Source organism: Bos taurus, chromosome 13, assembly GCF_002263795.3.
Source record: "Bos taurus isolate L1 Dominette 01449 registration number 42190680 breed Hereford chromosome 13, ARS-UCD2.0, whole genome shotgun sequence".
NCBI classification, from domain to species: domain Eukaryota; kingdom Metazoa; phylum Chordata; class Mammalia; order Artiodactyla; family Bovidae; genus Bos; species Bos taurus.
In genome coordinates, this window is record NC_037340.1 from 72,713,495 (window position 1) to 72,741,197 (window position 27,703).

At 49.3% G+C, this 27,703-nt stretch overlaps 1 protein-coding gene across 4 annotated transcripts; it reads left to right on the forward strand.

The window, feature by feature from the left end:
- Nucleotides 1-2,320: 2,320 nt before the first annotated feature.
- GDAP1L1 (ganglioside induced differentiation associated protein 1 like 1) lies at nt 2,321-26,625 on the forward strand. Of its 4 annotated transcripts, XM_010811523.4 has the most exons (8): nt 2,321-2,643; nt 9,806-9,998; nt 11,185-11,358; nt 16,113-16,210; nt 16,945-17,077; nt 25,174-25,585; nt 25,813-25,851; nt 25,948-26,625. In XM_010811523.4, exons 1-6 carry the CDS (start codon nt 2,464-2,466, stop codon nt 25,515-25,517), a joined length of 1,122 nt encoding a protein of 373 aa, XP_010809825.1. In that variant the 5' UTR covers nt 2,321-2,463; the 3' UTR covers nt 25,518-25,585; nt 25,813-25,851; nt 25,948-26,625. The 4 variants fall into 4 exon arrangements, 3 of the variants coding, with proteins under 3 accessions (XP_010809825.1, XP_010809824.1, NP_001422088.1); XM_010811522.4 differs by having other exon boundaries at nt 25,174-25,851; NR_198906.1 differs by having other exon boundaries at nt 2,323-2,643; nt 16,945-17,059; nt 25,174-25,851.
- The last annotated feature ends 1,078 nt before the right edge of the window (nt 26,626-27,703 follow it).

A 27,703-nucleotide genomic window follows, 5' to 3' on the forward strand; every position in this document is an offset into this window, starting at 1 on the left:
AGCAGACACGCATGCATAAACTGGTACAGCCTCTTCAGAGGGAACTTTGGCAAAGACATACTTTTGATCCAGCAATTCCAATTTTAAATTTATCATATAGATTATCTTCAAACATGTGCATAAGTTTATATGAATAAGGATATTTACTGCGGCATTGTTTTATAACAAAAGACTGGAGACAGCACATATATTCATCAATTTATGTTGCATCCACACAGCATGAACTGTTATAAAGTATGGGTTATACCTGTGCTGGTAGGAAACTCTTTCCAAGATGTGCTGCTAACTGAAAAATGCAAACAACAAACCAGTGTCTGTCTTATTACTTTGCCTCAAAAAGTGTTTTGCACATAGTGAGTACACGATTAATATTAATGTTTGTTGAGATAAATAATACATATTTCAATGCGGCTGCTCTGAGTCAGGCTCTCTGTATGCATTCAGGTCAAAGATACAGATAGGGGCCGAGATTTTCCACACTGATCAAATTTCTAAGGTCTTACTCTCCTGTATTCATAGATTTTTGAATTTTCCAAGACATATCATGTCCTTTGCAAAATTAAACTCTGAACAAGACATTTTAAGGAAGAAATAAAACTTTCATAAAAAGAGAATTTGCTAAACTTCTCTGGTTAGCCAGTGGTTAAGGATCCACCTGCCAAAGAAGAGGACATGTGTTTGATCCCTGGTCCGGGAAGATTTCACATGCCTACTTGGGGCAACTAAGCCGGCGTGCTACAATGACTGAAGCCTGTACGCTCTAGAGTCCACCTTCTGCAACAAGAGAAGCCACCACAATGAAAAGTCCTAGCATCACAGCTAGAGGGTAGCCCCACTTGCCACAACTAGAGAAATCCCAAGAGCAGAAACAAAGACTTCACACAGCCAAAAATAAATTAATTGATTACATTTTTTAAAAAGAGAGATTTTGCTGAACCAGGGAGGTTGATGTGGCAACTAGAACATGGTTTCAAGGTTCCTGGCAACCAACACAAAAAGGAAACTCTTGGACCACAGAACTGCTGTTATCTGGTAGAAGAAAGGACACTGGTTCCACCAGAGATATGCTAATTGATCTGGGGTGATGGGCTCAAGGGCCCATGGTAGCATGACCTGGGGTGGGCAGTAGAGGGCAAACTGAGAAGCTAACGTTTCTATTTGAATCTATTTGCTCAATGATAAATAAAATACAGCAAGGCAAGCAAGAATATATTAGGGAATTTATGTAAAGTTCCATGAATCGGGGGCCTCTCAGGTGGTACTAGTGGTAAAGAACCCGCCTGCCAATGCTGGAGACGTAAGAGATTTGGGTTCAAGTCCAGGGTCAGGAAGATCCCCTGGAGGAGGGCATGGTAACCCACTCCAGTATTCTTGCCTGGAGAATTCCATGGACAGAAGAGCCAGGGGCTACCATCCATGGGGTCACACAGTTGGACACGACTGAAGCGACTTAGTATGCACACACCCATGAATGTTTAGGGTAAATCATGTGACAACAAAGCCAATACAGGGCTCCTCTAGTTTGCTTCAGTCTTCCGGGGTGAAGATGTGACCTTGGACCAATGACTCGGTGCCTCTGAGCCTCACCTCCCTTACCTGTGAGGTAAGGTGAAAAATTATTACTGTGCAGATGAAATGAGATGATGCATGTAGATTACTTGGGTTGATAAATGCTTGCTCTGCTGTCCTTTATATTAATGTCACATAATGACCTTATGGCTAAAATCAAAGACTCTGGAGCTACTAAGCCTGGGTTTGGATCTCAGCTTCACCACTTACTAGCTAGGTGACCTTGCCTAAGGTCACCTAGACCCTCTGTGCCTCAGTTTCCTCCTCTGTTTATAAAATGAAGCTAATAGGATTATTGTGATGGTTAAATGAACGGATGGTTGAAAAGCCTTTAGGACAAGAGTCTGGAAACACAGGAAGTGCTATGTAAGTGTTTGTTCAATAGATCATAATGTGTTCCCTTTAACCCCTAAAGGTCCTTTTGGAGAAAAGTTAGAAAATAACAGCTTCAAAAAGAAACCAGCTATTTCCAGACTCTAATTGATAAAAGGAATGGATTCCTATAATCCCAGCGGTCCCATTTGCCTTTTCGAAGATTGAGAGGCAGAATGTGTTTGCAATGGTGGAATCTTCGGCAGGTAACTGGCCAGACTGGAGTACTTGGGGACATGGTCCACTTTCCTACGGCGCCTCGCGCCCTTCCACTGAGCTTGACCGAGGACTGACGGCTTTTCCGACACGGGCCAGGGGCGGGCCAAGGGGAGGAGGAGGGAGTGAGCTCCCGGGATCCCCTCGCCCCTCCCCCCCGCGCCCAGTGAGTAATGACATTCACGGGGAAGGGAGGGAGCGAGCGAGCGAAGGAGAGTGGCAGGCTCGGCGAGGCCATGTGATGCTGGGCGAGAGAGCCGCCGCCGCCGAAGCCTTCTGCTTTCCTCCCTCGGATTTCGGGCTGTCATGGCGACCCCCAACAACCTGACCCCCACCAACTGCAGCTGGTGGCCCATCTCGGCGCTGGAGAGCGATGCGGCGAAGCCGGCGGAGGCCCCCGACGCACCCGAAGCGGCCAGCCACGCCCATTGGCCCAAGGAGAGCCTGGTTCTGTACCACTGGACTCAGTCCTTCAGCTCGCAGAAGGTAGCCTGGAGGGAGCCGGGGAACCCGATGCGCCTCGCGGCTAGGAGACTTGGGGGAGGGGACCCGGGAGGGTTTAAGGATCCGAAGATCTGCTCAGAGACTGGAGGGTAGAATCTGGAGTTGGGGGGCCCGGAGGACGGGGGACGCTGGGTTGCTCTCCGGGGAGGTGACTGGCCCTGTCTTGGGCCCCAGGAGCACCGTCCCTCATCCTAGGCACAGCCATTCTGCCTCTTTCCCTCCCAGAAAGACCTGATCTGTTGGAGGGCTGAGAAGAGAGACAAAGGCAAGGGGAAGGGAATGGGCACTGCTGGGAAGGCGGCCTGTTGGAGGGAGCGGCTGCTGCGGGGAGGGGGAGGAGCGCTTCCTGGGGTCCAGCCTCCAGCCCCAGTCCCATCGCAGGCCTGCCCTCTGCGCTTCTATCCCGATACCACAGGCCTTCGGGTCAAAGCTCCCCTGCCTCTCTGTCCGGCTGGGGGACTTCTTCTAACTGGGGTTTGAAGGGTCTGACCCTAGCCCTCCCCTTATACCCCCTAATTTTGAGCTGAGATGCAACGAGTTAACCCGTCTCCCCAAACCTCAGCTCGGCCCATAAGATGTGTGTTTTCTGCTCTTAAAGGCACAGACAACCCCACAGCCCTTTCTCAGACTCAGGGGAGCTGGAAGGTGGTTGGGAATCCAGCCCGTTGTTAAGTTATCGGGGTTCCCGCTTTCTAGGGGTGAGGTCCGAACCCCGCACCTGTAAGACCAGGGCACCTCTAGGGGCGCAATCTCCAACCCTGGGCTGTCCTATCTATGAGGCACAAATTCAGCACCATGGCCAGGTCCCAGCCGCTGGGTCCTGGTGCAGCCTACGGGTCACCCATTGCCTGACCCTTCCGCTTCTCCCTGAAGATCCTTCTGTTCCAGTCACGTATTTTCCAGATGGAGAAATAGATGCCTTAAAGAGAAATGGCCTTGGAACCAGTCTTTGATTTGATTTTGGGGTTCGGGCTCAGTTTTCATCATCTGGAAAATGGGATAATAGTAACAATTATAGCTATTTCCTCTAATTGCAACCCCTTCTTAGGGTTGCTGAGAGAGTTGTTGAAAAGATGTTATAGCTCATAGTTTTACACTTGTTCAGTCGCTAAGTCGTGTTCTACACTGGCACTAGTCACACGTGAGCATACATTACTGTTTCAAACACAGAACACTGGGTCCCACCTCAAAGATTTTGATTCAGTAGATCTGGAGTGGGGCCAAAGATGCTGCATTCTAACAGACGACCAGGTGATGCTGATGAAGCTGGTCCACCGACTCTCCTTTAAAGTACAAACTCTGAGGCCAGACAGTCCCCAGCAGGAGAGCCATCTTCCCCAATAATTCACCATGGAGTTTTTGGCAGGTCATTTTGCCTCCCCCAAAGCCTCAGTTTTATAATCTGTAAAATGGAGCTAATGGCAGTACCTTCTACAGAGGGCTATTTGTGATAGTAAAATGAGATGATACACAAAAAGTGCTGATAGCAGTGCCCGGCACAAGATCAGGGCTCTGTTGATAATGATATCACTAAAGTGTGAGGTAAAGGAGGAGATGGAGTTAACCAAGGTCACGCGGGGACTCGTCCATAAATTCTATACATGCGTGCTGAACACCTACTGCACGCCAGGCTCGACAAAGTTGCTGGGGATTTGGGAATGAGTCAGACCCACTTCCAGATGCCAGGATCTCCTCCTCCCCCAGAACCTCAGGAGACAAGCCCCAATGTCCAGGACTGGACAGGGGTTTGGGGCTGGCACCTCCCATCACCATTTCCCGAGGAAGCCTCCTGAATATTTCTTATTCAGGATGAGCTCAGCTCAGGGCTAAGTTGCCCCCTAAGTCAAGGATGGGACCACCCAATGCAATCCCATTTGTGACCAAGCCTCTGACAAAGGCATTCTCCTGCCTCTCCTGCCAGGGCCTTCTCCTTGCCCAGGTGCCCATGGTGGGTTCTAGAGGCAGTGCAGCCTGGCAGAAAGCTCTTGGGCTGTGCAGTCAGATGGTCCTGGCTTCTGGTTTCATCTTGAGTGCTCACTGGCTGTGTGACCTTGGACAAGTCACTTCACCTCTCAGTGCCTCTATATCCTCCTCTGGAAAGGGGGACATTTGCATCTGGCTCTGCAGGATTTCTGGGGGATTCAGAGGACATGGACACATGTTAAGTGTCAGGCACACAGCAGGAGCTTAGCGTTGCCTTCTTTTCCATCAGTCCTAAAGGACCTTGCCTGTATGCACAGCAGTTCCCAGAGGGCCCTCCCACACATGGCAGAAGGCAAGTAAATGGCCTCAACCTGCCACTCTGGCCTTGCTTGTCAAGCTCCTGGGCACTGGCACCCCAGTCCTGTCCATGTTGCCCTTGGCCATGTTCCAGCTCCACCCCCACTCCCAGGAGTGCCACAGGCGAGGACTGCACAGCCCACCTCTCCTCCGCTCAGAAGTCTGCAGTGGCTCCCAAGTCCCTCTGGGAAAAATCCAGAGTTGTCATAATGGCCTCAGGCCCTCCTGCAGGATCCAACCTTGCCTAGTCGTGGAATCCTCATCAATAGGGGGAAGCCTATGAACTTTTCTCAGAATAGTGTTTTTAACTGAGTAACATCAATACATAGGAGCATTGGATTAGAAGGAAAACCAGTCCTACCGAAGTACAGCTATTGACATATTTTCCAAAACAAATGAATTACATAATAATATGTATTAACCCATCGTATCACGTGATCGAGTGCCAGGACTGATGACTACTGTAATGTTGAAGTCGTGACAGTTATAACTGCAGCAGCTGTGAAGTGATGACAGTATCTGATTCCTAGTGGTGACAATATTGCAGGCACTGCTAACACTACCATGCCTTGTCGCCTACACTCATAATTGAAGAGAATGCTAAGTGTCAGCCTGAGATGACTGAAAATAAACCTGTAATTTTCCCATCCTAGTTCAAGGACTCCCTGATTTTATTCATAGACCCCGGGGTCTAGGAACCTCTAGTAAAAATCCCTGTGCACGACTCTTCCTGATACCCTCTCCTCTGTCTCCCATACATCCTGCTGCAGTCACTCTGGCCATCTCACCATTTCTCAAAAATTTCAGACATCTCCACCTGAGGGCCTTTGCACAGGCTGTCCCCTCTGCCTGGAACTCGCTTCCTCAGATCACTGTTTGAACTACCCCGTCACTTTGTCCTTTGCTCAAATGTCACCTTCTCAGAGAGGCCTGCCTTGATGGATCACTCTGTTGGTTTTTTTTTTTTTGGCCGCCCTGGGTCTTCGTTACAGCGCATGGGCCTCTCTAGTTGCGGAGCACTGACTCTACTGCAGGGAGGCGCAGCAGCTTCAACACAGACATTCCAGTTGTGGCATGTGGGCTTAGTTGCCCCACGGCATGTGGGATCTCAGTTCCCCATCCAGGGATCGAACCTGCATCCCCTGCACTGGTAGGTGGATTGTTAACCACTGGACCACCAGGGAAGTCCCTGGATCACCCTATTTAAAATGCCCTGGACCCCCAGTTTCCCTTACCTTGCTCTGCTTTTTTTCTTTTTTTCCCAATGAACTCACTATCTTTTGACACACTATCTCATTTTAACTGCTTGTCTTCTGTCTGCACCCGTTAGAGTGTCAGCTCCCTGTGGGCAGTTACCTTTGTTTTGTTCACTACTGAGTTTCAAGCACTTAGAATGAGACCTGGCGCAGAGTAAGCATTCAGTAAATAAGTGCTGAAAAAGGGCTCATTTGTAAGCTTCAAAATGTTATATTAAAAGGCATTTGATTCTGTAAGCCTAAAACTGCTCTAAGAAATAAAGCTTATTAATTTTTTTCAAAAAAGTATTTGAGACAAATAAACTAAGATTCAGAGACTCCAAGTATCTTTTACAAAGTCACACAGCAACTAAGTGGCTGGACAGAGATACCAACCCAGCCCATCACCATTTGTTCAGGGCCTGGGTGAGGGGAGACAGTGCCTAACCACGACAGTGAAGCACCAGTGGGTGAATTCCAGGCACCCACAGGGGAGACAGTTTGCCCAGAGATGGCTGATGCCTGGTCACACTGAGTGGTGACCACCTGAGTCTGACCCAGCCTCCAAGAGGTAGAGATGGCAGATGGCCTTGATGGCTGCATGCCCTTCCCCCGGGCCTGGCTTCCTCCCACACTCTCCTCCCCCGCAGAATGGCACATGGCCGTGGCCTGCAGCACAGCTAAAGGAGAAAGTCTCCTTGGCTGCTTGCCAGTGTGACCCCGAAGCAGCTCCAAGCAGGACTGTTGTTCCTCTAAAGATAGTCCCCTTCCCAGGCAGGAGTCCCACCACCAGGCATCCTTACTGAAGTTCAAGGCCAGGGCCCTGGGAGTAGACGCCCTGCCAGGATGCACCGTCAAATGTCTGGACCTGCCAAGGGCAAAGGCCTGATTTAGTTTCTGTTTCCATATATCCAGAGATCCCAGCCTGACCCAGAGGCTGGATGGCCCAGCGGAGCTCGCCGGGATGGGCTAGAGGGGAATGGTTGGGTTCCAGCAGAACTCCAGCCTCGACTGCCCTGCAGCTCCTACAGGGCACAGGCACCACCCATGAGCTCAAAGATACACATATAAATGCTTTCTGTCATGCCCACTCACACTTATACACACACAGGCACACACACTCATATTCACACTCATGTACACATGCTCACACAAGACTGGGTGCTCACACTGATTTGTATCCATACCCACCCACACTCGTGCACACACATGTGCAGACATTTGCTCACTTACACAGCTGCCACTCAGACACATGCACACACACTCACACGACTAGACCTAACAAATGCCACCCTGGCACTCCCTCTGCCACAGTCCCCCCCATCTTAGAACCAGCAGTTCCCACCCTCTGCCGAGGAGGGCAGAGACAGCCCTGTCTCCCGCAGGATCTGAATGTTGCATCAGCTCAAAGCAGGGCCACGGGACACTCAGAACACGGAGTTCAGCCTTTCATTTTACTAACAATTAAAAGGAGGTTCAGAAAGGGGCAGCAGTAGTTCCGAGGTCACACAGCATTGCCCCGCAGCAGAGCCAGGCTGAGGACCTGAGTCCCTGCCTCCCCATCCTGCCCACGGGGCCTGCTTTTGGTTCCTGCAGCAAATGAATCTGGGTGAGGGCTGGGGGCTTCAAGGGCTGATTACCCCTTCTTTACCACAGTCCAGCACACAGACGGGGTTGTTCATGTTAGCTGTGAGGGTGGGGCATCAAGTACTCTAAGACATCAACCAGGAATGCAGGGTAGGGCAGTGTGTGTGTGTGTGTGTGTGTGTGTGTGTGAGATAACAGTGATGTTGGAACCCATGAATTCACCTCTCACACTGGGACTTTATCCATGTCATTCCACCTCAACCTTTTGCCAGCCTTGAAGGAGTAAAATACATTCCTCATTTCACAGAAGCTAGGGATCAGAGAGGTCACGTGACTTGCCCAAAGTCACATAGCAAATAAGCAGCAGAGTCAGCCTTCAAGTTCAGGTCTGTCTGCCTCCAAAACCTAGTCTAATTCAAGAAGCCAAGACACACATTACCCCTACAGTATGCCAGGCACTGTTCCACAGGGACTAATCTATCTAATCCTCACAACAACCCTCTGAGGAATTTACTCGTGAGACTTCCATTGAACAGATAAGGAAACTGAGGCACACAGATGGAGAGCTACTTGTAAAGCCAAGAAAGAAAGAAAGAAAGTGAAGTCAGTCAGTCATGTCTGACTCTTTGCGACCCCATGGGCTCTAGCCTACCAGGCTCCTCCGTCCATGGAACTTTCCAGGCAAGACTACTGGAGTGTGTTGCCATTTCCTTCTCCAGCAATTAAGTGCTAGAGCTGGGACTTGAACTGGCACAGTCTGGCATGCAGCTTAACATTTTGACTATAACACCATGTTGCCTCTTCTGGGAGCTTATCTCTTGGTATCTGGGAGGAAGACTGGGGACACCCAGGCTCAGGAGTTACCACCTAGGTATGGAGGGGGGTCATCGATGCTTTACCAGAAGAGACCTGTGCTTCTCTTGGGATGCCTTCTCTTTCTCCTGGGCTGGAGACAGAAATAGGGAGAGCTTGTAGGCATGGAACTTGCCATCCTTTTGCTGGGAGACCTTGGACAAGCCCAGCTTTCTCTCTGAGTCTCAGTCCACAGAGAGAGGACAGTTGGACTAGGTGGTCATTAACCATCTCCCAGCTAAGAACTGTTGGGCTGGATCAGGAGCAAGCTAGCCTCAAAACTCTCCATTAGAATCTACCAGCTCCAGTGTTTGTCAGGGACCCTCTGGACCTTAGGGAAAGACTCTGGAGAGGGCAGGTCCAAGACTCCCTGGAAGGAGCCCCCGGGGCAGAGAACACTAGTCTGGGAGTCAGGAACCTTCTAGTTTTAGGTCAACTGCCAAAGTGGCTGTGTGGCTTTGAGTAAGTTAGTTGCCCTCTCTGGGCTTTCATTTTCTCATCAAGATAAACAGGGAGATGGTCCCTGCTCTGCCACCCTATGAAAGGCTGTTGTGAGCATCCAACGACCAGATAGGAAGGTGTTTGGGGACAATAAAGGGCTAGGCTGATGTCAGCAAATTCTTTTCACCTCACTTTAGATTTCTCAAATCATTTGAGAAATTTTGCTGTTGATTATGATGATGATAAGAAATTCTGCAAATTTCCTGGTCAGATTCACGTTTGGAAGCCAGGCTGAGTCCAATCCTGATCATGATAATCATGAATTAAGTGCTTTCTATGTACCAGACACTGTGTCGGTGCTATTATTAATACTTCAATTCTGCAACAACAAAAAAATCTGAAGCCTAGAAAGTGTAAGGAATCTGCCCAAATTCACACAGCAGAGCCAGAAATCCTATCCCAACTATGTCCAACTGTGACTCCCAGCTCCCTAACCACCAGTCAGCACTGCCCCTCGTCCCCAGGGCAGAGCTGTCTTCCTCCCTCCACCAGGCACCAGGCACCAAGCACCAGGCCCCCACGAGGTACGCCACCCCGTCCAGCACCCCAGGGGCCCAGGAATGGGTTCCAGCAACATGTCCCCTCCGGTGTGTGACCTCTGACCCCTCTTCCTGCACGCCCCGCCCCACCCGGGCAGAGGGTCCCCGTGTGTCTTCCCGCCTTCCCCGCTCTGACCCTGGCGCCTGCAGGTGCGGCTGGTGATCGCCGAGAAGGGCCTGGCGTGTGAGGAGCGGGACGTGAGCCTGCCACAGAGCGAGCACAAGGAGCCCTGGTTCATGCGGCTCAACCTGGGCGAGGAGGTGCCCGTCATCATCCACCGCGACAACATCATCAGCGACTACGACCAGATCATCGACTACGTGGAGCGCACGTTCACTGGAGGTACGGTGGCCGCGCAGGCCCAGACAGCGCCCGGAAGCTTGGCAAACCTGGGAACCCACGCCCCAACCCCCAGGCCTGGTCTCCCCAACAAGGAACCATGGGCTACAGGCTGGGCTCAGATACCCCCTCCAAGATCCTCAGATCCCCGAGGACCCCCACTTGGAGCTCTAGGGCTGTAGCCTCCTCCCAGGAACTCAGGAGTCACAGACTGGGCCACAGACCCTCCTGAGCCCCCCAGGCCCGAGCGGGGCCCAGAGCCCCTTCTAAGTCCCCACAGACAGGACCCAGATCACCCAGAGAGGCCAGGGTTCCTTCGGGACCCTGAAACCCTATAAGCACAGTCAGAAGCAACAGACTCTCCGGGAAGCCGGAGACCAACTCGGATACCCGAGAACTTTCCAGAGGTGAGCAGGGCCCAGCTCCTCAGAGCCCCCAAGTTCTTCTCCACCCCTCCCTGTTCCTTCCTTCCCTCTGGCCCTGCTCAAGTTCAGTAGTTCAGTCCCCATGGCGAGACGGGCCCAGATGCTCAGTGTTTAAAAAAAAAAAAAAAAATGAAATAGTTGCCAACATTTAAAAACCAAGGATGTTTCAGTTTCAAACATCCAGGATTCCAACTTCTCGCCAAGTCTGGCAACACTAGGCCTAGACTCCCACCTGAAAACAGGCCTTGGCAGGTGAGAAGCTGCCCCTTGAAGGACAGTCTGGCAGGGCTCCCTGGAGGAGAGGTAGGCGGGCAGGACCACTGGCGTCCCCTGTTAGCCTGGTAAGGACCTTATCCCAAGAGTCAAGGAAAGGGGGTGGGCCCAGGAAAGTGTTAGTCGCTCAGTCGTGTCCGACTCTGTGTGACCCCATGGACTGTAGCCCGCCAGACTCCTCTGTCCGTGGGATTCTCCAGGCAAGAATACTGGGGTAGGTTGCCATGCCCTCCTCCAGGAGAATCTTCCCGACCCAGGGATTGAACCAGCATCTCTCATATCTCCTGCATTCTCAGGCAAGTTCTTTACCACTGGCATCACCTGGGAAGTCAAGGAAAGGGAGTGGGCCCCAGACCGCTGGATAATTTGTGGTTCCAGGATGCTGAGGTTGGGGGGTGTGGTGCCAGAGGCTGGCCTCTCTGAATCAGGGGGGCGGGAGGCCCAAGACTGGGCCCTCCATCCCCTCCCCAGCCCCGCGCTGTGTCCCGCAGAGCATGTGGTGGCGCTGATGCCGGAGGCGGGCAGCCCCCAGCACGCGCGGGTGCTGCAGTACCGCGAGCTGCTGGATGCGCTGCCCATGGACGCCTACACGCACGGCTGCATTCTGCACCCCGAACTCACCACCGACTCCATGATCCCCAAGTACGCCACGGCCGAGATCCGCAGTGAGTGCCAGGCGCGGGGGTGGGGCCGCAGGACCCTCCTGTAACCTTGGCTTAGCCCCCCTCCTCCCTCTAAACCCAATCCTCACTCCTCCTCCTCTTCCTCCTATTTCTGTGTCTCTTACTTTCTTCCTTTCCTTTCTCCTCTTTTTACTCCTTCTCTCCTCTTCCCCGTGGATATCTCTCTCCATTCCTGTGTCTATTTGTTCATTTCTCTATCTCTCACTCTGGGTCTGTCTATGTCTCTCTCTGGCTTTCCATCTCACTCACTGTTTTGAACTGAATGTCTCTCTCCATCTCTGACAGTTCCGCTTTCTTGTCCCCATCTCCTGCCCCCCTCCTCTTGTCCTGCTATCCCATACAGAGGCTATCGGGCTATCTGTCACCCCAGAGGCGTGTCTGTCCATGGGAGCTTGGACACTTCTCCAAAGGCATCCCAGCCCCAGACACCTGGGGTTGGCAGCCCAGGGCACTGAGTGACATTCGGGCTGGCATCACCAAGGATGACTGCCCAGACATTGTGAGGCCCCCAGTGGAGTCTCTGATTTCTGATTAGTCCATCACACGTGTACTGTCATAACTGCCAGCTTGAATGTGCCCACAGCCTATGTTATCCTTTCATTTTTTTTCCCCCCCAGTACTCAGTATATAAGGGTTGGATGAAATCAGATCATCCATCAACAACTGTTTACAGACTTTGGTCCAGGCTCTATGCAGACACCATGGAGTCCTATACACAGAGGAAGCGTGACGAGTCTAAGTAGATAATAGATGCTTGGTAAATGGTCACTTCCTCTCTCTCAAGGGAACGAGGCTCATGTCTGAAGGTGAGGCAGATTGTGGAACTTGATTTCATCCTTTTAGAGTGCCCCTAAACAAGACTCAGGATTTGTCTATATTGCCCTGTCCCCAGTGAATCAACATTTTTGAGGTCTTCTATGACCCAGGCCTTGGATAGGGAGCTGGGGACAGAAGGGGACTGTTACAGCATCTACCCTCCCAGGGTCATGGTTTCCTGGAAGCAGAAAGACAAATGACCAGGTAATTACAATGCAGGACTAAGTAAATTTGAACAGCGTCTCAGGAGAGCAGTCTGGCACTCTGTATCGAATATTAAAAGGCCCACACCTTTGGAGATTGTCCTGCGATGACAATTGGATGTGTGAGCCAAAGAAGTATGTACAAAGATATGCATTGCAGCATAGGAGCTAATAGCAAGAAGCTGGAGATAACCTAATTGTCCATGAGCTGGGGAAATGAATGCATGAATGTGTATGCGTGCTCAGTCATGTCTGACTTTTTGTGACCCTATGGACTGTAGCCACCCTCCAGCTCCTCTTTTCGTGGGGTTTTCCAGGCAAGAATACTGGACTAGGTTGCCATTTCCTTCTCCAGGGGATCTTCCCAACCCAGGGATCGAACCGGAGTCTCCTGTGTCTCCTGCATTGGCAGGCAGATTATTTACCTGCTGAGTCATCGGGGAAATAACCTTGTTGTCCATGATTTGGGGAATAGGTAGATAAATTCTATTTCTTACAAACAATGGACCATCGCGCAGCTGTTAAAAAAAATAATAGGCTTATGGAATGCTCTTTAAGACGTATTAATAAAGAAGAAGAAAGTGAAGCATCTAATGTGCTATCATTTATATATGTCAAAGGGGGTCCAATGGATACACGAGCGCTTGCAAACACAAAGCGTATTTCTGGAAGGATGCATGAGAAGATTAAGGGAGCAGGACTAAGGGACTGCAGATTGAGAGAAGAGAGATTTACTTTTCTCTGTACATTCTTTAATATTGTTTGAATTCTCAAGCAAGTATGCATATATAGTCTGTTCAGGACTCATCGATTTAAATTTTTCTAATCTAGTACCAGTCAGTGTTATGATAAGGGGAACACAGAGGCTGGGGCTAAAGAAGATGCCCATCCCAGCCTCTGGGGTTATGGAAGGCTTCTGGAAGGCAGCAATATTCAAGGATGACCAGGAACTAGAAAGGGAAATAAAAGAGAGAATCCTTTTAGGTTCACGGATAGGAGAGGGAGTGGTGTGAAACCGAAGGACACTTAATGGGGTTGATGTGTGTAGCCCAGTGCGGGTAGGTGTGGTCTTGGTGTGAATCTAGGGTGTAGGGCTGGCAGAATTGGAATTTTATCTGATGAGCAGCAGAGAAACAGTGGTGGAAAATGACAGGATCAGATTTGCATTTTATAAAAATCATTCAACAGGAAGAAGAGTGGGTGGGACAGTTAAAGGGTCCTGGCTGTCATCTAGGTGAGCAGTGATGCTGGTCTGGGCTAGGTGGAAGGAGGTCCTAAGTGCTTCTGAAAGATAGGGTGCTCCCCCATCCTGTCCTGAGTTATTTGAAGGTACCTAGAAGGCACTGGTGGGGAAGGCAATGGCACCCCACTCCAGTACTCTTGCCTGGAGGATCCCAGGGACAGCAGAGCCTGGTGGGCTGCAGTCCATGGGGTCGCTAGGAGTCAGACACAACTGAGCGGCTTCACTTTCACTTTTCACTTTCATGCATTGGAGAAGGAAATGGCAACCCACTCCAATGTTCTTGCCTGGAGAATCCTGGGGACCGGGGAGCCTGGTGGGCTGCCGTCTATGGGATCGCACAGAGTCGGCCACGACTGAAGCGACTTAACAGCAACAGCAACAGAAGGCACTGGGGTGCAGAGAGGATCTCAAGGCTCCAGCCCAGCTGAGGGAGAGAGGAAGGACCTCACAGGATGCAGAAGTCATCCTGCAGTGACCCCTCCCCCATCCCAATTAGTCAAATGTCTTTCCTTGGCCTGGTCTGCCCTTGTGGGGTCTAAAGAAAGCCACATGGGGAGCCCTGGGTGACTGGCAAGAGGAGAAGATACTGTCCTTGAACTTCAAACTCATAAAACATCAATGAGACTTAATATAGCCCCATAGCTGAAAGATCTGGGAAGTGTGCTTGCTGATATCAGGCCAGGAGATGGGATGGTGGACAGTGAAACCTCAGAAGCAGAAGCTGAACAATTGCAGTCACTCATTTATTTTCTCATTCTATTCCATTCATTCATTCATAAACTCCTGTTCTGTGCCACGCCTGTACTGGTTTTTGAGGGAACAGAGATGAATCAGATATATTCACTGTTCTCCAGATACTTGGGTTCTGATGGGGGACATGCACATCCAGAGATAAGTACACTGGCATCAAAATGTCCATGTGCAGCAGTACATGTTGTGCACTGCACAAGTCAGGGGGGCACTTTTCACATAGACCACAGTGTGAATAGATTTGTGTAATGGCAGCTGATTAATGTGTTTGCATTCTCTGGAAATCTGTACAGCATATGCTGGAGGACAAAGAGACCTAGAGTATCAGGAAGGGCTTCATAGAAGAGGCGATCTTGAGCTGGATCTGGAAGGGGAGTTTCAGGAATACAGGACAAGGCCCTTCCAGGAAGAAGAAGCAGTCAGAGCAAAGCCCTAGAGGTTTGGAATGATCTGGACATTCAGCGAGTACCAAGAGACATGGGTTCAATCCCTGGGTCAGGAAGATCCACTGGAGAAGGGCATGGCCACCCTCTCCAGTATTCTTGCCTGAGAACCCCATGGACAGAGGAGCCCGGCAGGCTCCGGTCCATTGGGTTGCAAGGAAGTGACTTAGCACACACGCACGCCCAGGCATCTGGCTTGGCTTAGTGTGGGGCAAGCGTGCTGCAGTTTGGGAAGTATGCAAACAAGCAGCAGGTGAAGCAGAGAAAATGATGGGGTTGGTTGGGTGAGGGTGAGTTTGAGGAGCCCAAGAGATATCCAAATGGAGTTGGGGCTTAGGGGAGAAGGGAGGTCAGGTTTACGCACACCTGACCCACTGTGTGTCCCAGACTTACTGGCTAAGAATTCTGGAGAAATTCTGCCCCGCACATGGAATCTGTTCCACAGGATCTTATCCCACTTAATCTTTCCACCTCCTCTTGTAAAACCCATGGCTCACAGGTAGACTTTTTAAGGTAGATTACAGGACAGTTCCTCTCTCTCATTAAGAATAATTCTCACAGTGCTGCCTTGAGTTCCATCACTTCCCCATGTTCCATCACTGGCCTTTTTGGCATCTTTAAAAAGCCAGTTTTCCCAGAAAACATGGTCAGTATGTCCCTATATCTTCAGGGAATTTCCCTCACCAAAAGTGGACACCCAGCTCTCATGATTTTTCATTTTTTTAACTGAACAAGTTTTTCCTTGTGGGTTACAGTGAGTGAGCAACAGACTGAGAATCAGACAGATCGAGCTTCAAAATCTCTGCTTGTTGTTTACTAGTTGTGTTACATTATTTAGCCTCTCTGAACTTGTTTCTTCACTACAGAAAAGAGTGGGGGAAATGTAAACTGAAATAGGAGCTTGTCCAGATTTAGGGTGATATTCATTTCCGGCCAGACTCCTACTCATCCCCCAGAGTCTCCTCCTCCTCGAGCTTTCTTGATACCTTGTGCCCTCTGGGTCCCACAGTATCCATTCCTTCTTCATTAGAGGTTGGCCATGCTATGTCATAGATATCTCTTAAGGGTCTGTCTCTCCCACTAGCCTGAGCCTAAGGCAGGATGGCATCTCATCCATCCCTATGTCCTGGCCTGAAGTGACATAGTGTCTGCTGGTTATGCCTGTTGATATTGTTACTTTCCAGACTAGTGTTTGAGTGGGACCTAGTCCAAGGTGTAGGGGAAGGGAAAGGAAAAGCACCAGGTATCAGATGAATGGGACCTTTCCTATTTTTTCCCCAGGACATTTAGCCAACGCCACCACAGACCTCATGAAATTGGACCATGAAGAGGAGCCCCAGCTCTCTGAGCCCTACCTTTCTAAACAGAAGAAGCTCATGGTGAGTGCCCCTAGGTCTGCTCATTCCCCTCTCCCACCGTCTTTTCCATGGAAGAGAAGAACTGGGAGAAGCTGGTTCTAAGTAGAAATCATTTGATGACCTGAAATAGGAAAACCACTGGCTTGCTTTTCCAATCCTGTCTCCTCTGTCACTTACTGGCTCTTTGACCTTGAGCAAGTCACTGTGCCCCTGCAGCCTCCCTTTCCTCGTGTCTTCAGTTGTGTCTATAAGAGCAGAGCTTTGTATTGAGGTTCTTGGGTAAATGTAGTATTGAGGGCGTGCTTTAAGGAGAACCCGGTAAGGATGGGGTAGGAATGAAGAAGGATCCAAGTTCACCTGCTCTGGACCTTAAAGGGTACCACAAAGTCACCTTGAACAAAGGGATAAACTTTTATACCCTTGTATTAGCCATTGGCCCAAGTATTTCTCAAATATTTCCAGGAAACTCCTTTTTGGCCAAAAGCAGTTCTCTGGAGAAGGGGCAGCTTTGAGCCACTATCAACCAGCTTTTACACCCATGAAAGGGATCTGGTCAGGACAGCTAAGCTCACTAGACTGCTGTGAGCAGCAGATGAGGATGCTTTGTAATGTTGGGGTATCCAATACCCTTGAGGGATTATTTGGAGACTGGGTTTGGCAGAAGGGGGTTTGGACCAAGATTCTTCCATCCCTGCTCATCTTTGCCCTATTGAAGCCAACTCAGCTCCTCTAGCTCTTGCCTGTCCTGCCCACAGGCCAAGATCTTGGAACACGATGACGTGAGCTACCTGAAGAAGATCCTGGGGGAGCTGGCCATGGTTCTGGACCAGATCGAGGCTGAGCTGGAGAAGAGGAAGCTTGAGAACGAGGGTGGGTGCCAGTTCTGGGGTACGTGAGTGCTGGAGCACATCCAGCCCACCCTGTCTGTCTCAGCATCTTTTCCCCAAAGATCTCAGAGGACTGTCCAGGTGGTTAGGATCATGGGCCATGGAGTCAGAAAACCTAGGTTTAAGTCCTAGGTTGGCCACTTGCTAGTTGAATGGCCCTGGGCCAGGTATTTCACCTCCCTGAACCTCAGTTCCCTGTCTATAAAGTGGGGATAATAATAGACCTACTTCAGAGAGATGCTGAGACACTGCATGAAATTATACATGTAGAATGCTTAGATCAGCGTTTCGCACACAGTAGGTATTTAATAAAGGTTAATGATGATGATGATGGTAGTGATGGTGGTGACCATTATCCCGTATACCACCTCACCTTTCCCCCACTGAAGGATGTATTATGTGTTATGGCTCCTTCATGCTGTAGCCATACATCTAGGCTCAGCTCGACTCTCTGATCTTGACTCTTTCTATTCTCAAGTGCGTCTCTTCTTGGGACTCTAAGTATGCCAGCCTCATTTCCACCTCCAAATCTTTGCACCTGCCACTCTTCCAGGCTGGAGTACCCTCTCCATACCACTCTGCTCCTTGTCTTCATTTATCCACCATCTTTGCCATCACCTTCTTCAAATTTCATTCTGGGCTTTCCCATTTTGCTCTATTTTAGGTGGCCTGTTAGTCTGGTCTCCTCAACAATGCAAATTTGTGGAAGCCATGCAGCTTGCATTGCTACACTTACAGCTTCATACACACACACATAGATGTCTGTGTATTTGGAGAGGTTGTGGAGCACAGTATTCTAAAAGATAGGTGTAGAGTCAGACAGATTCAAATTAGGGTTCCAGCTTTGCTGCCTATACTGTGTGACTTGGACAAGTTTCTTTCCCTGTTGGAGCTTCAGTTTCCTCATCTGTGAAACAGGATGTGTGTGAACGTGCACAGTCACTTCAGTCTTATCTGACTCTTTGCAGCCCCATGGACTGTGGCCTGCCAGGCTCCTCTGTCCATGGGATTCTCCGGGCAAGAATACTGGAGCAGGTTGCCATGTCCTCCTCCAGGCAATCTTCCCAGGGATCAAACCACATCCTCTGTGGCTCCTGCACTGCAGGTGGATTCTTTACCTCTGAGCCACCAGGGAAGCCCGAAGTAGGATGGTAATAGTACAATTTAAAACCTTAACTCCATCCTGTTGAACTCTTTAAAAAGTGAAAAGCACTCAGCACAGTGTTTAGAACAAACTAGTTTATTGCATGTGACAGCTAAAGACATGTGCATTCTTCAGATGAGAAAACTGAGGCTCAGAGAGGTAAAGTGACTTGCTCAAGGTCACACAGCTCTTAAATGGCATAGTTAGGACAAGAACAGCTTCCCTTTTGTTGGGTCCAGTGTTCATCCAGCACTTCACAGCTGAGGCTCCAAGTGCAAGGCACACACAAGTACCTAAGGTCCTAAACAGGGACAAGGTCATGTGTGCTGAAACCAACTGTCATAAATCCTTTCTACAAAAAAGTGCTGTATGGCTAAATGAGTAAAAAGAATATATGTTGAGTTGGCCAAAAAGTTCATTCGGGTTTGTCCACATGATGTTATGGAAAAACCTGAATGAACTTTTTTGACCAACCTGATACCTCAAGAAGGAATTTCCTCATTTCTATCTCAGAGGGTGCTGAAGAAGGGCTATTACGGAAGAGTGTTCAGGGGCCAGTGGACTTAGCTGGACTACATGTTGCCCATCATCTGGAAGGCTAAGCAAGACTAAGTCAAATGATGGTCACAGGGATTTTGAGAGCAGCAAGAGTGTGCAAACACATGTTGAGCATCTTCTTGTATCACATTGACTAAAGCCCCGTTGGCTAAAGCAAGTGACACAGCAGAGCTAGGATTTAATGGGTGGAGGGTTGGATTCTTCCTCTTGGTGGCAGGATCAGTAAAGCCTTTGCGTAGGGGCATGCCTGCAAGAATAGGAGGAATTTGTGGCTGTTTCTGCAGTCTCCTTGGGATGAAGTGTTCTGATTTCACTTTCAGTGGGTTTCACGGGAGACAGAAGCACAGATGAGATGGTGGTGGCTAGGACTGAGGTGGTGGCCGTGGAGATAGAAGGCATGAAAGACTCCAGAGGTATTTTGGAGATTAAAATGGGCAGCAACTTGCTGAAAGGTTGAGGATGTCAGGGGAAGGGTGGGGAGTAAGAGGGGAGAAAGGAATCTAAGAGGACTTCTGAGGTCTTGGTCTGAGTTACTGATGATACCGTTTCCTGATATGGGCAAGGGGGACTCAAGAGTCCAGTTTGGGACACAGTGAGTTTGAGATGCTTTTGCAGCACCCAAGAGGGCATGTCACGTAAGCTATCAGATATTCCAGTCTGACTTTCAAAGGAGAGGCCAGAATTTGGGGATGGAAATTTGCGAGTCTTCAGCATATCCGTGGGTTTTTTGGTTTTGTTATTTATCTACTTATTTTGGCCATGTGGCTTATAGGATCTTAGTTCCCTGACCAGTGATTGAACCCATGCCCTTGGCAGCGAAAGCATGGAGTTCTAACCACTAAACCGTTAGGGAATTCCCATGTATGTTGTGATTCAAGTTATAGAATTGGATAATGTCATGTAGAGGATAGTGGAGAGAGAAAGACGCATCAAGACCTGCTAATAAGTTATTTATTGCTTATACCAAACTGTTCCCAAACTCAGCAGCTTAAACAAAAAGCTTTTGTCATAGCACACATTTTTCTGTGGATCAGGAATTTTGGAGCAGCTTGGCTGAGTGGTTCTAATTTGGGGTTGCATGATGCAGGCTGCAGTCCAGCTGTTGGCTGGGGCTGCAGCACTTTGAGCTGAAGGATCGGAGATTGCTCATTCACGTGGGTCTTGACTAGAGGTCTCAGTTCCTCAGTGGCTGATGGCAGGAGACCTCAGTTCCTACGTGGGCATCTTATTAGGGCTGCTTGAGTTTCTTCACAACATGGCAGCTGGTTTTCCCCTGAGTGAGTAACCCCAGAGAGATAGAAGCAGCAGAAGCCACATTATCTTTTATGATCTACCCTTGAAAGTCATTCTGTCACTTCTGCCACATTCTGTTCATTCAAAGCCAGTCATTAAATACAGCCCATATTCAAGGGGAAGAAAAGTGGGCTCCACAAAAGAGGTAAGTATCAAGTAATCTTGGACATATTTTTTCTTTTTCTTTTTAAATTGAAGTATAGTTGATCCGCAACATTATATTAGTTGCAGGCAACATTATATTAGTTTCAGGCAATTTACCTTCTGAGCCACCAGGGAAGTCAGTTTCAGGTATACAGCATAGTAACTCAGTATTTTTACAGATTATACTCCATCAAAAGTCTTTACAGGGTAATGGCCATAATTGCCTGTGCTATACAGTGTATCTTTTTTGCTTATCTATGCGATACATAGTAATTTGCATCTCTTAATCCCATACCCCTAATTTGCCCCTCCGGCTTCCTTCTCCCCTTTGGTAACCACTAGGGTTTTTTTCAATTAATTAATTAGCTGTTTTTGGCTGCTCTGGGTCTTCACTGCTGCAAGTGGGCTTTCACTAGTTGCTGTGCACAGGCTTCTCACTGCGGTGGCTTCTCGCTGCAGCTCGAGGGCTCCAGGGCCTGTGGGTTCAGTAGTTGTGGTGCACGGGCTTAATTGCTCCACAGCATGTGGGATATGCTGGGACTAGGGATTGAACCCGTGTCCCCTGCACTGGCAAGCAGATTCTTAACCACTGGACGACCAGGAAAGTCCAACCACTAGTTTATTTTCTCTCTTCTTTATGGAAAGACATTCTATTTTATTACTTATTTGGCTGCACTGGGTCTTAGTTGCACCATGTGGGATCTCCAATCTTCATTACCACATGCGAGATCTTTAGTTGCTGCATGTGAACACTTAGCTGTGGCACCCAGGATCTAGTTCCCTGACCAAGGATCAAACCTGGGACCCTCTGCATTGGGAGTGCAGAGACTTAGCCACTGGAACACCAGGGAAGTCCCAGGAATGGACATTCTTAAATAGTGATGCACATGTATATGTTTGCAAACATCTGTCTGCAGGCAAACACCAGATGTACGTGAGTGTACACTTCACTCATGCATGTGGTAATCCAGCCCACTTCATGGACACAGGCACCCACATGTGCAGCTGTCTACATGCCTATACACAATCAGCTGCACGGATCTGAGCAGACATTCACATGGTTAAACATACACACCATGCAGGTTGCAGACACATAGGTCCACACAGAGACCCAAATCAAAATGCACCCATTGAAAGGGGATTGTGTGTCTGTAGAAATACATACAGATGTGCGTATTTGCACATAGAAAGAAGCAGCTTAATGCAGTGGTTATAAGCACAGGCTCTGGAACCAGAAGGCCTGGGTTCAAATCCACACTCTGCCACTTACTAGTTGTGTGGCTTCTACTAAGTTACTTAACCTCTCTGGGCCTCAAATTCCCTCACCTGTGAAACAGGGATAATAATGGCACCTATTTGATTGGATTGATGTGTGGATTAAGGAAATGAAAGCACACTCTCCTGGTTCGTCTCGTGCCTCACAGATCGTGCCTTCTTGTGCGCCATTACTAGTTTCTCTCATTGCCCAATATCTAAACCTTGGCGTGTCCCACAGCTTAGTCCCTGGTCCTGTTCTCAAATCTGTCTACACTCATCCAGTGCGTACCCCGGCACTTCCATCCCCGGTCCTGCCTCCTCTCACTGTCCGTCACCCTGATCATGATCTTACCCCTCTTCTTACACAGCAGTAACTCCCTTATCCATCATTATTAACAGCCCCTTGTCTGCACCTTCAGCTCCCTTATCCCTCTCCTACTTCATCACACTTTGCAAAACCTCAGTTCAGTTCATTTCAGTTCAATCACTCAGTTGTGTCCAATTCTTTGCGACCCCATGGACTGCAGCTCACTAGGCCTCCCTGTCCATCACCAACTCACGGAGCTTGCTCAAACTCACGTCCATCAAGCCAGTGATGCCATCCAAACATCTCATCCTCTCTCGCCCCTTCTCCTCCTGCCTTTAATCTTACTCAGCATCAGGGTCTTTTCTAAAGAGTCAGTTCTTCGCATCAGGTGGCCAAAGTATTGGAGTTCAGCTTCAGTATCAGTCCTTCCAATGAATATTCAGGACTTATTTCCTTTAGGATGGACTGGTTGGATCTCCTTGCAGTCCAAGGGACTCTCAAGAGTATTCTCCAACACCGCAGTTCAAAAGCATCAATTCTTTGGCACTCAGGTTTCTATATTATAGTCCAACTCTCACATCCATACATGACTACTGGGAAAACCATAACTTTGACTAGACGGACTTTTGTTGGCCAAGTCATGTCTCTGCTTTTTAATGTGATGTCTAGGTTGACCCCATGGACTATACAGTCCATGGCATTCTCCAGGCCAGAATACTGGAGTGAGTAGCTTTTTCCCTTCTCCAGCAGACCTTCCCAACCCAGGAATCGAACTGCTTTCAAAACCTCAGACCACTCTCCACCTATTCAGCCTATACCCAGGAGCCTAAACATGGCTGGAGGAATGTACAAGGATGGTGGCTGATCTTTATTTCTTTCTTTTTTATGATTATTTATTTGGCTGTGCCAAGTCTTGGTTACAGCACATGTAATCTTTGGTGCCACATGTGGTATCTTCATTTGCAGCATTCGAACTCTTAGTTGCAGCATGTGGGATCTACTTCCTTGATCAGGAATTCAACCTGGGCCCCCTGCTTTGGGAATGCAGAGTCTTAGCCACTGGACCACCAGGGAAGTCCCTGGCAGGTCTCATTTTGAACTCATGACCACTAACCTTAGATGGCCTTCCTGCTGCCCCAGGCCTCCCACTGCCTCCTCTTCAGATGGCGATTTACTACCTCTCCTTTCTCCTGAACCCTCCAGCTGCTTCTCCCACATCCTCACTCTCAACTCACCCCTCCCACCAGTCCTAGTGCCTGTATATACACTGTATTTTATTGATTCTAAGATGCATCTTTGTTAAATTACATGTCAACATCCCTGAAATTGGAAGGTTCTCAGTAGTTTAATTGGCATCATTTGTTCTCTCTCAGGTGGATGTCTTACATTTGAAACTTAGAATTAGAAGCTTAGATGTCTTGAAAGACAGTGCTGTACTCCCTCTTGTTACCAAGGATGAACTGTTCTTGAACCAGCTAAGCCCAGTCCCTTCCCTGTGTACTGATGCCACCCACGCTCATCCACTCAAGGACAACCACAGCAGTAATTCTCTCCACTTCTCCTGTAGTGTCTCTTCCCCTCTTGGCTCAATCATTCCCATCAGCATTTTTTTTTTTCTTCCAATTTACGAAAACACTCTTGACCCATCTCATAGTATCGGTGTATCCTTCCCATTACAGCAGAACTCTTTGAAGGGTGACTTTTGCTCAACGTCTCCATTTCCCTTCCTCCCTTTCTCTCTTGGACTCCCTCCAGCCAGGCTTTCATCTTTCATTGTCAGCATCTACTCCAGCTGTTCTTGTCAAGGTCAGCAGCCGCCAAATGCAATCTCCAGGTCTCAGCCTCCCCTTCGGTGACCTTCCGGCAGCGTCTGACCTCAGCTGAGCCCTCTCTCCCTGGCACACTTTCTTATCTTGGCTTCTAGGGCACTGCCCTTTCCTGGGTCATCTCCCACCCCATAGGCTGCTCCTTTCATGCTGCTTCTCTGGTTGCTTCTTGTTGCCCAAGGTTTCAATCATGATGCCCCCAAAGCTCCGCCCTTGGTCCCGTTCTCAGCTCTGTCTCCACTCATGCCCTTGATTATGCCACGCACCTGTGCCTCTAACTGCAGACATATCATCTCTCCTCGGAAGTCTCATGAGCATCTGGAAGGTTCCATAGTCAAGAACAAACTTTTGATCAGAACCTTCATTACATTTTAGCTCCTCCTCCCATGAAACCATGAACCTCTTGAGGGAAGACATTGTGTCTTATCACATCTTCATGACCAGCACACATGCTCAGTTGTGTCTGACTCTTTGTGACCCACGGAACATACCACCAGATACACATTTTAAATGTCTTAAATTATTAATTAATTAATCCTTGACTGCACTGGGTCTTCATTGCTGTGAATAGGCTTTATCTAGCTGCAGTAAGTAGGAGCTGCTCTCTAATTTTGGTGCGCAGGCTTCCCGTGGCGGCTTCTCGTCGCGAAGCTTAGGTAAGTGGGTGCTCAGGCTTCAGTAGTTGTGGCACACAGGCTTAGTTGCCCGCGGCATGTGGAATCATCCCAGACTAGGGATCAAACGCATGTCCCCTGCATTGTCAGGTGAGGTCTTTACCACTGAGCCACCAGGGAAGCCCAGAGCCTCAACTTTTACTCTGACCATGACAGGGAGTCATTACAGGGCTTTGATCAGAGAGAAGGACATGATCTGACTTAAGTTTAATGGGATTCCTCTGACGACTGTGCTGAGAATAGACTCTAGGGAGTCAAAGGCAAAAGATAACGATTGTTAGGACCAGGGTGGTAACAGTGGAGGTAACATCCAACGTTGGATGTTTTTTGAAAGTAAAGTGGATGGGAACTGCTGCCAAAGTATATGTGGGTGTGAAACAAAAAGAATTTGATATGTCATGAGGCTTTGGGCCTGAATAACTGAATGGATGGAGGTGCTGTTACTGATGTGGTGGATTTGGGGTGATGATCAGGAATTCAGTTTTGGACTTGTCCAGTTTGAAACACCCAGTGAACAGACAAGTAGAGCTAGAAAATAAGCAGTGTGATATGTGAGTCCAGAGTTTAAATAATCTTCCTGACCTAGGGATCAAACCTGGGCCTCTTACATCTCCTCCATCGGCAGGTGGATTCTTTTACCCCTGTGCCACCTGGAAAGCCCCTAAATACATATATTTGCATTTAACAAGTCAGCTGATTTAAAAGAAAAGAGTAATATAGGAAGTATATGCATATGGCCAAGATCATGAAAGAAGTACAGGAGTGGGTGACCTTGGGGAAACACTGTGGCCAGCAGACAGAAGCCAGAGGCGTTAAGTGATGAGAGAGAAGGGAGTTATGGGAGGACAGAAGCTGAGCCCGCCCCACCGCCATCTTGTCTTTCTTCCACTCCAGGGCAGAAATGCGAGCTGTGGCTCTGCGGCTGTGCCTTCACCCTTGCGGATGTCCTCCTGGGAGCCACCCTGCACCGCCTCAAATTCCTGGGACTGTCCAAGAAATACTGGGAAGACGGCAGCCGGCCCAACCTGCAGTCCTTCTTCGAGAGGGTCCAGAAACGCTTTGCCTTCCGGAAGGTTCTGGGCGACATCCACACCACTCTGCTGTCGGCGGTCATCCCCAACGCGTTCCGGCTGGTCAAGCGGAAGCCGCCATCTTTCTTTGGGGCGTCCTTTCTCATGGGCTCCCTGGGAGGGATGGGCTACTTTGCCTACTGGTACCTCAAGAAAAAATACATCTAAAGCCAGGCTCCGGGCTTGGTGTCTGACTGTCGGTGTCTCTGTGCTGTGTGATTCCCCACGAGCTCTCGGTAACACACCGTCTCGTCTCACGAAAACTTGGAGAGCCCCCTCCCACCCCTTGTTCGGAGTAATTCTAGAGTCAGTGTGAAAACATTCCATAGTTTAGAAGTAGATATTGCCAGTGCCGTGAGTTGAGGCCACGGCTCTACTAAAGGAGAAAAAGAATGAGTGGGAAAGAGAGAGAGAAAGGAAAAACAAAAACACGAATGCCTTTTTTTGTTTGTTTTGATTCAAGGTCTCAAGATGGAACTGTGGGGACTAGTTGGGATCTGAGGTGAGTCCCAGGCCATTTCATTCATAGGGCCGAAATTCTGGGAGGTGCTGGGGACTCAGAGGGCCTGACCCTCGCCTCCCCTTCCCTCTTGCCCAGGGAAACTCTTCCACAGGACAAAGCCAACATCAAGACTCGACTCTTCTAAGCGGTACTTCCGGGTGGGGCTGGAGACCCGGAGACCCGCATGGGAGACCCCTGAAGATCGGCTCAGGGGCTTCATTCTTCTCCTGGACCTGAACTGAGTCAGCACTGGCTGAAGCCAAGGCAGTGACATCCAACCAGAGGCTGTGTCTGGGACCGATGCCACAAGCACACCCTCCCATTCCCCTCTTGATTTGAGCAGAGTGCTGCTGGGTCTGGCGCTTTACCGGAAGTTCCTGAAGGCAGCGTCCATCCCATCCTCCTCTTCCCACCTGGAGTTGAGTTTTCCCGCCATGTGAGGTGGACTTTCAGTAAAAGCCATGTTGACCATCTCTCGGAAGTTCAGCCCTGGCCAGAGTGTTGGGTTTGGAGATGGATGGTCCTGGGGTCCCTTCTCCTGCCTCTGCCAAAGCCATCTCTGTCAATGCCTGCCTTCCCCATCACTCTCTGGGCTTCCTCCGTGCCCCACCATGTCTCGCAGGGTCGGGGTGGGGAGGTGTCTCTGCATCCACGCTGCCAGCCCCTGGGGCATCTCACTTCCCTGTGCCTTTTGCATGTTGGGAAAGGTTCTGAGTGTCACTGCCGCTCATGCTTGAAAACCACTGAAAGCCCCCAATAAAGCATCCAGGAGGAGCCGCCGCTTTTCATTTGTAAACCTGAGCTGTCCATCTAGCTCTCATTCCCAGAGGTCAGAGGGGTACCCCTCAGGGCTAGAGGGGTAAAGATAAAACATTCAGACTCTGTGAACCTGACTCTCCCTACTCTGTCGCCAGTTTTGACCATTTCACTTCTATAAAGAAGGAAGAAATGACTGATGGCTTTGGGGGATCCCAAGGCTTGAGCTGGGGAGACCAGGTTTTATCTGATATGAAAGGATAGAGAGGATATTAGAGCATCTGTCTAGTATTTTAAGGCCCGTTATTCAAGAGGGCCAGGTGACTTCGGATCTTGGTTCAAGCCTAAGAATATAATTGCTGGGTCTCACCCAGCTGCAAAGGAGGCTGGGAAATGTAGTCCTGGTTGGCCAGCCTATTGCTCAGGAAGGAGAGAACAGATCATAAGGAGAAACTGAAAGAGAAGAGGCACAGACTGACTTCTGGCGAGAACTGTAGACTCAAAGCCTCTGTGAGCTCCCACCTGCTTGTTCTACATATGCAGAAACTGAAGCCTTGGATGGGTACATGCCTGGTTTGGTCAGGATCCCATTATGAGTGAATTAGAGGGCCAAGTGCCCTTTTCCACTCCCATTCCATCTTGCAATATTATGGAGAGAGCTAGGGTGTGGACAAGAGTCAACATGCAAACGATTACTCAGAATCCATCCATTGCTGAACCTTCTTTGACGTCCCTTGGAGGGATGCAGAGATGCAGAGGAGGTGGGGCTGTCAGAGTTCAGTCTAGTCATGAAGACGACACCACCACCAGCACCAGGACTGTGGTAATGGGCGCCCCCAGTGTTTACACTGTTGAGAAGGTCTCTTTGCTGTTGGGCAGGACAGTAAGGACTGCTGAAGGTTGTATCGTCTTCAGCTCATTAGCTGCTCACTGCCAAAGTCATAGAATCTACTGCCCAGGTCACAACAGCATATTTCTGAAGACCTATTTGGTTCTTCCCTTGCAACCTGGGCCCACATTGCCTAAAAACCTTAGTTTTCTCATCTCTCAATGGAGCTGATAACAATAGCTGCCATCCTTTGAGTCCTAATCAGGA